Source organism: Pristis pectinata, chromosome 12 (assembly GCF_009764475.1).
Source record: "Pristis pectinata isolate sPriPec2 chromosome 12, sPriPec2.1.pri, whole genome shotgun sequence".
Lineage (NCBI taxonomy): Eukaryota > Metazoa > Chordata > Chondrichthyes > Rhinopristiformes > Pristidae > Pristis > Pristis pectinata.
Genome location: NC_067416.1, coordinates 2,347,813 through 2,362,152, shown reverse-complemented (window position 1 = coordinate 2,362,152; position 14,340 = coordinate 2,347,813). Strand labels below are relative to the sequence as shown.

Below are 14,340 nucleotides of genomic sequence, written 5' to 3'. Positions count from 1 at the left end.
TAAAGGATCAAAGGGGAGTTGATGAGCATGTGCAAGAGAGGATAAGTTGCAGGGGTGGAGGGAAATGCAGGCGGTGGGAACGAGACTGATGGAATTGCTCATTAAATGGTTTCCTTCTGTGTCGTTATAAGAAAGCATCTGCTGTTCCCTTCTGAATCTGTTCAGCAGTGGCACTCTGCAGTGTGCATCACCCATAAAAATGCTCCCGCATTGCTCTGGGCACCATGAAAAAAAGGTTATCCAACGTTACCAAACAAAACTTTAGCAGCATTGGGGTCAGTAAGAGTGAGAAAAGAATTAACTTGTGGAATCGGAGGCAATACAGAATTTATGAAGAGCCCTTTGTGTCTGTGTCAGTCACTACAGAACTACCCTTAATTCCACCTTCCAGCATTTGGTACCATAACCCTGAAAATCACAGCTCTTCAAGCTCTTCCAAGCATCACAAAAATATTTCACAGCCTGCAACATATGTTCTGAAGTAAGTTATTGCAGCAGCAGAACAAAATGCAGAAGCCAGTTTGTGCACAGCAAGCTCCTACCAACAGCACTGTAACAATATCCAGTCTGTAATAAATCTACATCAGTCTCTCCAACGGTTTCAAAGCCCGCACTGTAGGAGTGAAGACCACAGCTAGTTCTACCTTTGACTTCCTCTGGCTTTGTCTTCTTCTGGGGCTCCCCTGCTGTGGCTGACTGGATGTCCCGGGCTCGCTTCACCTTTCGAAATGCCTTTACAATCCCCTGAGGCTCCATGCACAGCATGCCAGTTGGTAGTCAGGGCTAACGGTTCACCCACCTGTTCAACGATTCACAAGAAAAAGACCACTTGAATCACCACGCAATCTCCTCTACTTCCTCCCCAAAGTCGCCCAACTTCACCAGGGTTTCTGCCGAAGGCAAAATTCAGCTTCGAGGCACTTTGGATCCTATAAATCACTGACTATTCAACTGAAGCAGCAACCACATGCAAATCCTGAAATAACTTTCCCCTAAATATCCTCACACCCACTGTAGGAGCTCATGGACAGTGTCGGAAGTAGCTCTCTCTCTCAGATTCCAAAACCTGCAGTTTCAAGTGTCTCCTTCGCCATAAACTCTGGCACCTTCCCTACCCGAAGTACCAGAATGCATGGATTCCACCGCTTGGATTCCATGGCTGGGTGTCCATGGGTCAGAGTCTGCAGGCTAGATTCCATGAGTTGGATTACACGGGTTGGAATCCATAGGTCGGATCCCATGGGACAGATCCCAGGATCAGAGTCCACGGGACGGATCCCATGGGTTGGACACAGGAGACGGATCCCAGTGCTCCAAGTCCACAGGTTGGATCCCATGGGATGGATTCACTGAATTGGATCTCATGGGACGGATCCCACAGGTCAGATTCCATGGAATGGATTCCTGGGGATGGAGTCCATAGGCTGGATCCCATGGGATGGATCCTGGGGGGATGAATCCCTGGGGGGGGGGAATGGATCTGGGGGGGGGGGTGGTGGGACATGGATCCTGGGGGGGGTGGAGGGGACGGATCCGGGAGGGAGGGGGTGGAGGGGGACGGATCCGGGTTGGGGAGGGGGTGGAAGGGACGGATCTGGGGGGGGGGGGTGGATGGGGACGGATCTGGGGGGGGGGGTGGATGGGACGGATTCTGGGGGGGGGGTGGATGGGACGGATCTGGGGGGGGGTGGATGGGACGGATCTGGGGGGGGGGGTGGGAGGGGGGTGGAGGGGACGGATCCGGGTTGGGGAGGGGGTGGAGGGGACGGATCTGGGGGGGGGGGGGTGGAGGGGACGGATCCGGGTTGGGGGGGTGGAGGGGACGGATCCGGGTTGGGGGGGGTGGAGGGGACGGATCCGGGTTGGGGGGGGGGGTGGAGGGGACGGATCCGGTTGGGGGGGGGAGGGAGAGGGGGTGGAGGGGACGGATCCGGGTTGGGGGGGGGTGGAGGGGACGGATCCGGGTTGGGGGGGGGGGTGGAGGGGACGGATCCGGGGGGGGGGTGGGGGGGACGGATCCCGGGGCCTCGGCTTTCAGTCCAACCCACCGCCGGAGACACTTGGAATTAAAGTGACCAATAACGACGCCCCGCCGGGCGGAGCAGCTGATCCGGGACAACGGCAGAGACTGAATCACAGTCCGGCCCCGCCCGGCCGGAGACCCCGCCCCCCCTCCCCTCCTCCTCCTCCTCCTCCCTCCCTCCTCCTCCTTCTCCTCCTTCCTTCCCTCCCCCTCCCCCTCCCCCTCTCACCTCCCTCCCCCTCCCCCTCCCCCTCTCACCTCCCTCTTCTCCTCCTCCCTCCCTCCGACCGGCCTCACCTCACCGGAAGTGGTTCTGTCGGCAGCGGCACTTCCGGTCTGGCCGGCGGATCATTAACGACATTTACAGTGAAACCTCCCGGTGAGGGCGGGACCGGGGTCACGGGGGGGGGTCACCGGGGGGGAGGTCACGGGGGGGTCACCGGGGGGAGGTCACGGGGCGGGAGTCAAACGGTGAAGGTTTAAGGAAATCAGTGCCGCGGGTCAGGGGTCAGGGGGCGGGGCGGCGCGGCGGCCGTTGCGTGGAGGACGGAGCGTCGGGCGGGTGCGGGATGGCGGCGGCGGCGGCGGGGAGCTGGGTCCCGGCGGCTGAGGGCGGCGGGGAAAAACGGCGGCGGTGCAGAGGGTGAGGGGGGTGAGGGGGTGAGGGGGGGTGACGGGGGTGATGGGGGGGGGAGGGGGAGGGGGGAGGGGAGGGGGGTGATGGGGGGGGGGGGGGGGAGGGAGGGGTGGGGTGATGGGGGGGAGGGGGGAGGGAGGGGGGTGATGGGGGGGGGGGGGTGATGGGGGGGGAGGGGGGGGGGAGGGGGAGGGGGGTGATGGGGGGGAGGGGGGAGGGAGGGGGGTTGATGGGGGGGAGGGAGGGGGGGTGATGGGGGGGAGGAGGGAGGGGGGTCGATGGGGGGGAGGAGGGGGGTGGATGGAGGGGGGGTGATGGGGGGGGGGGAGGGAGGGGGGGAGGGGGGGGGGGTGATGGAGGGGGGTGAGGGGGGTGGGGGGGGGGGGGGGGGGGGGGGGGGGGGGGGGGGTGGGGGGGGGGGGGGGGTGGGGGGGGGGGGGGGGGGGGGGGGGGGGGGGGGGGGTGGGGGGGGGGGGGGGGGGGGGGGGGGGGGGGGGGGAGGGGGGGGGGGTGGGGGGGGGGGGGGGTGGGGGGGGGGGGGGGGGGGGTGGGGGGGGGGGGGGGGGGGGGGGGGGTGGGGGGGGGGGGGGGGGGGGGTGGGGGGGGGGGGGGGTGGGGGGGGGGGGGAGTGGGGGGGGGGGGGGGGGGGGGGGGGGGGGGGGGGGGGGGGGGGGGGGGGGGGGGGGGGGGGGGGGGGGGGGGGGGGGGGGGGGGGAGGGGGGGGTGGGGGGGGGGGGGGGGGGGGGGGGGGGGGGGGGGGGGGGGGGGAGGGGGGGGGGGGGGGTGGGGGGGGGGGGGGGGGGGGGGGGGGGGGGGGGGGTGGGGGGGGGGGGGGGGGGGGGGGGGGGGGGGGGGGGGGTGGGGGGGGGGGGGGGGAGTGGGGGGGGGGGGGGGGGGGGGGGGGGGGGGGGTGGGGGGGGGGTGGGGGGGGGGGGGGGGGGGGGGGGGGGGGGGGGTGGGGGGGGGGGGGGGGGGGGTGGGGGGGGGGGGGGGGGGGGGGGGGGGGGGGGGGGGGGGGGGGGGGGGGGGGGGGGGGGGGGGGGGGGGGGGGGGGGGGGGGGGGGGGGGGGGGGGGGGGGAGGGGGGGAGGGGGGGGGGGGGGGGGGGGGGAGGGGGGGGGGGAGGGGGGGGGGGGGGGGGGGGGGGGGGGGGGGGGGGGGGGGGGGGGGGGGGGGGGGGGGGGGGGGGGGGGGGGAGGGGGGGGGGGGGGGGAGGTGGGGGGGGGGGGGGAGGGGGGGGGTGGGGGGGGGGGGAGGGGGGGTAGGGGTGGGGGGGGGGGGGGGGGGGGGGGGGGTGGGGAGGGGAGGAGGGGAGGGTGAGGGAGGGGGGAGGGTGAGAGAGGGGAGGGGAGAGGGGGGGAGGGGGAGAGGGGGAGGGGGAGAGGGGGGGAGGGAGAGGGGAGGGGGGGGAGAGGGGAGGGGGAGGGAGGGGGGAGAGGGCGGAGGAGGGGGGAGGGGGGGAGGGAGGGAGAGGGGAGGGGGGGAGGGGGGAGAGGGGAGGGGGGAGGGAGGAGGGGGGGGGAGAGGGGAGAGGGGAGGGAGGAGGGGGGAGGAGAGGGGAGGGGGGGAGGGAGGGAGAGGGGAGGGGGGAGGGAGGGAGAGGGGAGGTGGGGAGGGAGGGGGGGAGGGAGGTGGGGAGGGAGGGGGAGAGGAGGGAGGGAGGGGAGAGGAGGGAGGGAGAGGGGAGAGGAGGGAGGGAGAGGGGGGAGGGGGGGAGGGGGGAGAAGGGGGGAGGGAGGGAGAGGGGAGGGGGGGGAGGGAGGGAAGGGGGAGTGGGGGGGAGGAGGGCGAGTGAGGGGGGTGGGGGGGAAGGGGGGCTGTGGGGCCGAGGGAAGGGGTGCAGGTGAGGGGGGTGGGGGGGAAGGCGATAGGAAACAAGCAATAGATAGTCAGTGTCTATCTACCGTATCTCTGCCTCCATCGCGTCCCCTCAGCCTCCGTTGCTCCAGGGGAAACAGTCCCAGCCCGTCCTGTCTCTCCCTGTAACTCCAGCCCTCCAGTCCCAGCAACATCCCCGAGAATCTTCCCTGCTCCCTCTCCAGCTTAATCCCATTCTTCCTGTAGCGTCGGGAGGGGGAGGGTGCCCACACTGAGGTGAGACTGGATGTTACTCTCTCAAGTTTACATCTGTTGGAGACTCTAGAATGTTGGTTGATGAAAATATGGAACAGATCTCTCAATTTGATATCTGTCCCAGCTCACGAGATTCACCTGGGTCAGAGTAATGTGCCGAGTTCATATCTGGTACCTCGTTCACATCTGGTACCTCGTTCACTCAAGGTTTTATCTACAGCTTTGTCATTATTCTGTTTTAATATCGTGGTTTTCCGTAGTGAAAGGGCTTACATACGATGAGCGATTGTCGGCTCTTGGACTGTACTCACTGGAGTACAGAAGAATGAGAGGGGACCTCATAGAGACATTTCAAATGTTGAAAGGACTGGACAGAGTAGATGTGGCTAGGCTGTTTCCCTTGGTGGGTGAGTCCAGGACCAGAGGGCACAGTTAGAATTAGAGGGGACCCATTTAGAACAGAAATGAGGAGAAATTTGTTTAGCCAGAGGGTTGTGGATTTATGGAATTCTTTGCCACATACAGCTGTGGAGGCCCGATCATTGGGGGTGTTTAAAGAGGAGATTGATAGGTATCTAATTAGTCAGGGTATCAAGGGATCTGGGGAAAAGGCCAGGAATTGGGGCTGGATGGGAGAATAGTTTAGCTCATGGTGAGGTAGCAGAGCAGACTCGATAGGCTGAATGGCCTACTTCTGCTCCTTTTTCTTGTGATCTTGTGGTTTGATCCAACCCGAGTGGCTTGCTGAGTACAGTTAAGAGTCAGTGACAGTTCTGGGTCTGGAGACATGTATTGACTGGGTAAGGATAGAAGAATGTCTTTTATGAGTGAACCAGATGGGTTCCTGTGACAATCAAGTAGTGTCACCATTACTGAAACTGTCCAGACTATATTCCAGACTATATAATTATGACACAAAATTCAGAGTGTAGGTATGAAGGGAGAGAGAGAAGTGCAGGGAGAGGGGATGTTGTGCAGATTTTAAAACAATAGTTAAGTATAAGAGACAGAACAGAACACAGGCATAACACTGTTGGTGCAGGGAAAGAGACAAGGAGGGGGTACCAGGAAACAGACTGTGGTGTGGTGATAAATTGGGATTGAGGGTGAGTCTTTGGAATTGGCCGTCACAACAAGGTTTATTTGTAACATTGATAATTCACATTAAGCCTGTGAAAATAGTGATGCCACTTGTGCTGGTTGTTACTGTGACTGCTAATTGTCCCTCACCATTCCCTGCAAACCCTAGGTAAGAGGAAAGTGCATTATATGTTTCCTGATGGAGCAGAAATGGTGGAAGAGTATGAAATCTGCAGTGACCAACTCAAGGGTGAGAATTATAAGTTAACTGTTAATTTCCTCTGGTAACTTGCTGGTTTGGTATCTCTATTTAGCATTTGTTGTTCGATTGTATTAATGGCACCTTTTAAAGTAAAAAGAGTAGCCTGGGGTTTTCAGTAACGAGTAACTTCAATGCTACAGTGCCAGGCATTGTTCATCTCCATCAGAGGGTCTGATCATCTTAACATCCAATGGCAGTGCCATCACCCCGTCCCCCACCACCTTTGTACAGCTGGACCAGCCACACAATTACAGTGGCTACAAGAACAGGGCGACGGTTTAGGGTTCTTCTGCCACAGGAGAGGGAGGGGCGGGGTCAGGCGAGGAAGTCCCTTAAATATTGTAAATATGGGACTGGGTAGCCCCCAGGGAGCCACACGTGCGGCATCGGTGCTGTTTTTTATATTAAAAAGGTAACACTAATGAATGATCTGTACAAGAATGTAAAGGCTCGCACTGTTTTATAATTGTATATAGTTTGTCTTTTATTATGAATAAAGTTTATTTTGGAATTTAAAAAAAACGAGAACAGGTTAGATCAAACCTCGTGATGAGTGACTGACCTCGTGACACTAAAGCCTTTCCACCATCTACAAGGCACTAGTCAAGACTCTGATGGAACACTCTTCACTTGCCTGGCTGAGTGCAGTGTCAACAACTCTCAAGATGCTCGACACCATCCAGAACAAAGCGGCTCACTTGATTGGTACCCTTTCAATTACCTGAAAAGTACATTCCCTCTGCCGCTGGTATACAGTGACAGCAGGGTGCACTGTCTACAAAATACACTGCAGTTTCTCGCCCAGGATACTCTGACAAACCTTGCAAAGCCATGACCGATACCACCAAATGTACAGGAGTAGCAGGTGCATGGATCATCACCATCTATACGTTACCCTCCTTGGAAATGTTACTGGTCCTTCATTGTCACTTGGTCTAAATCCTGGAATGTTCTACACAACCGCTTGTGGGAGCACCTTCATTAGATGGACTGCTGTTAGTCATGAGGGCGGTTTACCCTCATCTTTTCAAGGAAGTTCGGGATGGCCAATAAATGCTGGCAGATCATGAAAATGTATTCTTCAAAAAAAGTTTGTGCAATAAAATCACCTTACACAATTTGTTCTTGATATTGCTGTCACAGGCAAGATTTTGAACCATGTGGCTGGTGTTGTGCTTTGAGGTGTAAGAGGTCATAGAGTCATACAGCACGGAAACAGGCCCTTTGGCCCAACTGGTCCATGCCGACCAAGATGCCCCATCCAAGCTAGTCCCATTTGCCAGTGTTTGTCCCATAACCTTCTAAACCTTTCCAATCCATGGACCTGTCCAATTGTCTTTTAAAAGTGGTTATTGTAGCTGCCTCACCCACTTCCTCTGGGAGTTGATTCAACATGGATACTACCCTTTGTGTAAAAAGAAAAAAAGTTGGCCCTCAAGTTCCTATTAAATCTTTGCCTTCTCATCTTAAATGTAAGGGAAAGTATACAGTAGATGACAGGAGCCTTAGGAACGTTGATGTACAGAGGGATCTTGGGGTGCAAGTGCATTGGTCCCTGAAAGTGGCAACACAAGCAGATAGTGTGGTAAGGCATATGGCAGACTTATCATTTGGGGTATTAAATAAAAATGTTCATCAAGATGTTGCTTGGATTAGAGAGTGTTAGCTATAAGGAGAGGTTGGACGAACTTGGGTTAATTTCTGTGGAGCTTCAGAGGCTGAGGGGAGACCTGATAGAAGTTTATAAAAATTTTAAGAGGCATAGATAGGGTAGTCAGTTGGAGTCTTTCTCAGGATGGAAATGTCAAATACCAGACGTCATGGCTTTAAGGTGAGAGGGGGAAATTTTAAAGATTTACAAGGCAAGTTTTTTTTACACAAGAGTGGTACGTGCCTGGAACGCACTGCCGGGGAAATGGTGGAAGCAGATACAATAGCAACGTTTAACAGGCATTTAGACAAATGAACAGGCAGAGAATGGAGGGATGGTCAGGCACGGTAGTGTAGTGGTGAGCGTAACCCTATTACAGTGCCAGCGACCAGGGTTCAATTCCGGCTGCTGTCTGGAAGGAGTTTGTATTTTCTCCCAGTGTCCGCGTGGGTTTCCTCCGGGTGCTCCGGTTTCCTCCCACATTCCAAAGACATACGGGTTAGGAAGTTGTGGGCGTGCTATGTTGGCGCCGGAAGCGTGGCGACACTTGTGGGCTGCCCCCAGAACAACTACGCAAAAGATGCATTTCACTGTGTGTTTCGGTGCACATGTGACTAATAAAGAAATCTGCAGGCAGATGGGATCAGTTTAAATCTGCACAGACATTGTGAGCTCAAGGGCCTGTTCCTGTGCTGTACTGTTCTGTGTTCTTGTTGGGGATGGTCATTTATCTGTACGTGTGGCACAAATTTTACTGGTTGTTTAATGCCCATGTCTAAATGTCATATAGGTCCTGCTTTGTTTTCTTTGCTTGTTTTCAGAGAAGCTGTGAAGGAAGCTGGACGTCAGGAAGCTTCCTTATTCATGACGTTTATGATGGATGGATCACGATCAATGAAGGAATAAAAGATGGGCAGACCCAGGCCACTTGCCTCTGAAAAGAACAGTGAGGCTGGGAGCTGTGCTTGGCCACTGACCATCTCCCTTTGTGTCAAGAATTCATTCATTGGAATGGTTCCTTGTTTGATTTCTGTTTTCTGAGCTCTCCTTGCTGCTGAGTGCTCAAGGGCAGCTTTCCCCTCCTGTGGCACAGACTCTTAGTGTTAATCACTTTATGAAACGTCCCTGGATGAGCATCAGAGTCATGACGTTCAGGCACGGGCTGATCTGGGAAGTGGGAATTGTTTAAGTGATTATTGGGCAGCATGGAAACTGTGGGCCAAATGGCCAGGACCTGAGCTGTATATTTCTATGACTTAACTGGTCTGCAACTGTAGGATTTCTCCTTCACAGTGAGTGCTCAGGTCGGTTTAATGTTGCATCTTTGATCCTACCTGGCCCTTACTGTAATTTTTAAAACCCCCTTTAAAACATGAATCCCTCTACCCACAAGCACTACCTTCTCCAAACTATGCCTGACCTGGACATGCACCTAGCATTTCATTTCTTCATGTCTTGGAACTCCTCAGCTCCCACCACTGTTGCCACGTAGACTGTAGTCATTCAACGTATTGGCTCACCACCACCAAGCTGGGTTAGAGGGGATGGGCACTGAACCCACCAAGAGTATTTTAAAAAGGTGTGTGGTTCTGGGCACTGGCTGACACTCTGCACAAGTGTGCAAATCTTAAAAATGAAAACCTCAAGTTGATTCTTGCAGTTTTATATTTGTGTTTGAACCTCCAATGGCAGTGCTGGGTATTCCCAGGCGGTGGTGTTAAGCTTCCTTTGCACTGTCCTGTTAAACACTGCCAAGTTAGGTATATCATAGGTTAATTAAATTCAGCGTCGACTGGGTATCACAGCTGTTGTCCCGTGTAGGGCTGAATGATGTGTTGGTGAAGTGTCTGCACTGTTTTATTACCGTGTTGTTGTGGTTACTGGAGCAATGCCACACAGGCTGTTACTGTCTCAGTAGTTACCTCTGTTGTTCCCGGCTGCTCAGCGATATTTCATTACAGAATTAAACTCAGGCACAAAATTCAACTCTACTGTGTGAGCACTGGAACTGCAGAATACTCACTGGGCACTTCTGTGCTTTGGCCTGGGACTGCAGGACCCATGTTTTACTGAACAATTTGTAATGGTTTCCTGAGAATGTTGCACTTCCATTCACTCTGAGACCTTTGCTTGTAGTTAGGAAGTGGAAGCAGAAGACCGCACTGGGATCCCCTGGACAGTGGCAGTTCGAGGTGGGGGAACCAAACTCTCGACCTGTGGGGGGTCTTGAACAGCCGCTGATACAGGAGAGTGGTAGCAATGTAAGTGCACTTAAAGCAAGGGTTTCAATGACTGCCAAAGCACTCCCGGTTTATCTGTGTGAGTACCCCTGTGGCGCAAGGAGGCCACACAATTCCTGAACTTACAGAAACTACCCGACTGTGGTCTGTTGATAATTTTCACCCATTCCTCATTGGCTTAAAAAAATTAAAATCATTTGGTCCCCTGAGCCTGCTCTACCGGACCATTCAGTAAGTTCCACTTTCCTCCTGAGCCCTGTATCCCTTGGATTTCCTAGTAGTACAGAAATTTTTCCATCTTGGGTTTGAGTAACTAGTGACGTCCACAACTCAAGGGTGGGGAATTCCTAAGAGGAACAAAATTCCTCTTCGAGTCCGTCTTAAGTGGTTGGCACTTTATCCTGAAACCACGTCCCTTGGTTTGAGAATCCCCCACGAGGGAAAACATTGTCAGTATCTTCCCTGTTAAACCCCTCTCAGAATCTTGTACATTTCAGTACCATCACCTCTCATTCTTCTAAACTTCAGAGTACATTGTTTTAAAGTCAAACAATACTTTCTAAACCTAATTTATTTGTGTTTTAAAAACACTGCAGCCAATATTCACAAGAAAGGACACCAAGACCTGCTTCCAGTGGAGGATTCGAAATCTACCATACCCCAAGAATGTGTACAGTGTTACAGTCGACCCAGATGAGCGATGCTGTATTGTGAGGACATCTAACAAAAAGTAATTAGTTTTATGGTTCTAGTATAAATTGGAATCCTTCTGTGCTGTTACAATTCTGTGATAATTCCGTGCCCTCTATTGGGTACCCATTGACGACGTGTGAGATAGCTCATGCAGGGAGCACTTGTGTGAGGTTTGAGTCATATAGCATGGAAAAAGGCCCTTCGTTCCAACTCATCAACACCAACCATGCTGCCCACCAAGCTAGTCTCATTTGCCTGCATTTGGCCCATCTCGCTCTTAAATCTTTCCTATCCACGTACTTATCCAATTGTCTTTTAAATGTTGTTAATGTACCTGCCTCGACCACTTCCTTGGCAGCTCGTTCCATCTACAGACCACCTTCTGCATGAAGAAATTTCCCCTCAGGTCCCTTTTAAATCTTTCCCCTCTCACCTTAAACCTATTTCCCTCCCCTGGGAAAAAGACTGTGTGTGTTCACCCTATCTATACCCCTTCATGATTTTATATGCCTCTATAAAGTCACTCCTCGGTCTCCCACGCTCCCAGCCTGGCCAACCTCTCCCTGTAACTCAGGCCCTCGAGTCCTGGCAGCAGCATCATGTCTTCCATTTGGTGGACGTGAACATGGTTAGCAGTCAGTCATACCGTGGTTCATGAACTAATTCCAGGCGATTAGTGGAGTAGCTTTGGGCAGGGAAGCGTGGGGCTTGGTTGGGTCAGATGTGGGCCAGCCAGATCTTTTTCATCACAATAGCACAGGAGATGCATTGATGATGTTAAATCTTCCAATTAGCATGTACACTAGAGTGTGAATCTATTGCCTTGCTCAACAAAGGTGATATAGAGTGCATCAGAAACCAAACTACTCACTTTAGTGGGGTAACCAAAGCAAATGTCTTTGAACTGCAGTAGACTGCCAGCCTTCTCAAAGGGACTGTGCAGACTGGATCCTGTGCTTCAAACCCCATCACCAAACCACCTGTCTCTCCTCTCCTGTCATCAGAAACTACTCAATTGTTAAAAAAAATCATCTTATTCACTCATGTAACGAATGTCTTTCAGGGGAAGAAATACCTTGGTGGTTAGGCCTATGCGTGACTCCAGGCCCACCAATGTAGTTGACTGAAGTGGCCTGGCAAATCACTTAGCAGTTGTAGTACAACTAAACTATGTTGGAACAGGTAAAGAAAATTGGATGGACCATGGGGCACTGATTGAGATGTGGCAAGGTTGTTCTTGGCTCAGTTGACCTTCCAAAGTTCTCTCACAAACATATGGGGACTGGCGTGTAAGTTGAAGAAATGTGCTGTAGTCTAGTCTAGAAACAGCCTGATACAACAAACAATCTGCTGGATGAACTCAGCGGGTCGATCAGCATCAGATTCAAAACAACCTGAAACATTGACAATTCCTTTCCTCCCACAGATGCTGCTCGACCCAGTGAGTCCTTCCAGCAGGTTGTTTGTTGCTTGAGATTCCAGCACCTGCAGTCTCTTGTGTCTCCACAGCCTGACACCATTTGTGCTCATAGAATCAAGTCTAAGCCACCCCAATATCCTGCTATCTACCCCTCAGCCTGCAGACAATCTGGCTATTGATCTCATTCCTATCAGTGGAAGGCTTCCTGTGTGAGAATTAGCCACAGCTAAATCTCTTGTAAAAGTGATTTATCTTCAAAAACAATTTGTGTGAAATGTATTGTAATATCCTGGGGATGCTATCAGATGCAAGTTGCTTTTGTTCTGTGTGTTAACGCTGTTATATAAATGCGGGCCTTTTTCACGTTAGGAGTAACATGGACTCTTTCTGGCTCCAGGTATTTCAAGAAGTTCAATATTCCCGATATGGACCGATGCCACCTCCCTCTGGACAGCTCTGCACTCAGTTTCACACATGCCAACAACACCCTCATCATCACAGTGAGCACATTAACTTTCCATTATAGCTCTGACTGAGATGGCAAGTAGAGAGTGGCCTAATAGTATCTGGCGTGGCCCAGCTGCTTTAGATAATTTTTAAATCATTGTGTCAGACATGCTTTAAGCCTGCACGTTCTCTGGCATCAACGAAATGAAAATGGGAGTTGGTGTAGTGAAAACGATCAGAGAGAGAACAAGTTAGACCGTGGATGGAGGGCACTGTCCAATTCTGGTCAGATTTAGGAAGGATGTAAAGGTCCAGTAAAGATTTACTGGAATAGTTCTGGGGATGAGGGATTTCAGCTCTAGGGTTAGACTGGAGAAGCTGGGCTGTTTTCCTTGGAGCAGACAGGTTGAGAGGAGATTTAATAAAGGTGGGTGGATCAGGACTGGTTTAGAGAGGGGGGGGGGGGTGGAGAGATGGAAGCTGTTCCCATTCAAAGACCAGGGGTGTAGATTTACAGCAACAAGGAACAATAAAAGAGATGAGAAGAAAACAGTTTATGGTGACAATAGTTCTGGAACTGACTGTGGAGATGGGAGTGACAACAGGTCAGGGGCTTGCAAAAGGGAATCGGATATGCAGTTATGGATGAGCTAAGATGGGGGAAATGAGATTAATTTGATTACAAGCAGCCTGCATGGACATTATGGTCTGAGTTGCCCTCAGTGCAATAATAACTCTGATTTTATGAGGAGCAGAGTATTGGCAGGGGTGAGAAGAATGTTTCAGCAGGTCAGCCAGCATCTATGTAGAGAGAAACAATGACGTTAGTGATCCAAAACATAACATGATGAATGGGTTTTGCTCTGTAACCCGAAATCTGATTATCCCCAACAATTCCAAGTTCTGATGAGAGTTTACTTACCTTAGTGTTCATTTCTCTTTCTACACAGACTGCCTGATCCACTATTTCCAGTACCTGGTGTTTACTTCAGAATCCCAGCATCCATTGATACAGGGTCTCAACCTGAATTATTGACAATTCCTTTCCCCAGCAGATTGTTTGACCTTTCCACTAATGGTTCCCATTATCACCTTCCAGTACTGGTAGCCTTTGTGCTCTTATCTCCCTCCAGCAACTATCCCCACCTTCACCCACCCCTCCTCCCACCTGCCCGTCTCCCAACTCTACCCCTCTCCTACCTGGATTGATCTACCTGTTATCCTTCACCCCTCCTCAGTCCACCAATCATCTCCAGCCCCTGTCCCACCCCTTCCCCTCTTTATACTGACCATTTCTCTCTCTCCACGCTTAGTCCTGATCCAGGGTCTTGACCCAAAACGTTGACGATTCCTTCTCCACCCCACCCCGATGCTGCTGGACCTGCTGAGTTCCTGCAGTAGGTTGTTGCTCCATAGAATAGTATTTTTCTTTGAGGGGTAGATCACAGGCCGCAATGTTACTACATTAACCAAAGGCAGAAGCTGGGATATTGTTAGGAATGATGCGAGTGAAACAGTTTATTCCCCGGGAGTGGGGACAGGAGCAAAGTGGAGGAGATGAGCGTGGCTGAGAGTGAGATGGTGAGATGACAAAAGCAACTGAAGAGATGTGGTGGTTGAGTGTTGATTTTAAATGCACTAACTGTATGTTTTTCCCTCCCGTCAGTATCAGAAGCCAACAGCAATCTTGCAGCTGGAGCAGGAGGTCCTGCAGGAACTGAAGAAGATGAAGGTGGCAGAGGATGGAGATGTGCAATGTAAAACACAGTGATGTGTATCTGCCTCCACGCACAGCTTCTGTGGTTGCACCCACCG

The 14,340-nt window shown here is 53.4% G+C and overlaps 2 protein-coding genes across 7 annotated transcripts in view; one reads left to right on the top strand and one right to left on the bottom strand.

The window, feature by feature from the left end:
• The window catches only part of poll (polymerase (DNA directed), lambda), a 17,398-nt gene extending 14,974 nt beyond the window's left edge, over nucleotides 1–2,424 (bottom strand). Inside the window, exons 1-2 of one of the 5 annotated variants that reach the window (XM_052027043.1) lie at nucleotides 2,321–2,424; nucleotides 645–799 (exon numbers count right to left, since the gene is read on the bottom strand). In XM_052027043.1, coding sequence (XP_051883003.1) covers nucleotides 645–765 — 121 coding nt within the window. In that variant the 5' untranslated portion in view covers nucleotides 766–799; nucleotides 2,321–2,424. The other 4 variants (XM_052027045.1, XM_052027042.1, XM_052027047.1 and 1 more) reach the window with 4 other exon arrangements.
• Nucleotides 2,389–14,340, top strand: dpcd (deleted in primary ciliary dyskinesia homolog (mouse)). 2 transcript variants are annotated; one of them, XM_052027051.1, is made up of 6 exons: nucleotides 2,389–2,402; nucleotides 5,982–6,062; nucleotides 9,862–9,986; nucleotides 10,562–10,695; nucleotides 12,476–12,578; nucleotides 14,192–14,340. In XM_052027051.1, exons 2-6 carry the CDS (start codon nucleotides 6,002–6,004, stop codon nucleotides 14,294–14,296), a joined length of 528 nt encoding a protein of 175 aa, XP_051883011.1. In that variant the 5' UTR covers nucleotides 2,389–2,402; nucleotides 5,982–6,001; the 3' UTR covers nucleotides 14,297–14,340. The 2 variants fall into 2 exon arrangements, with proteins under 2 accessions (XP_051883011.1, XP_051883010.1); XM_052027050.1 differs by lacking the exon at nucleotides 2,389–2,402 and adding an exon at nucleotides 4,548–4,753.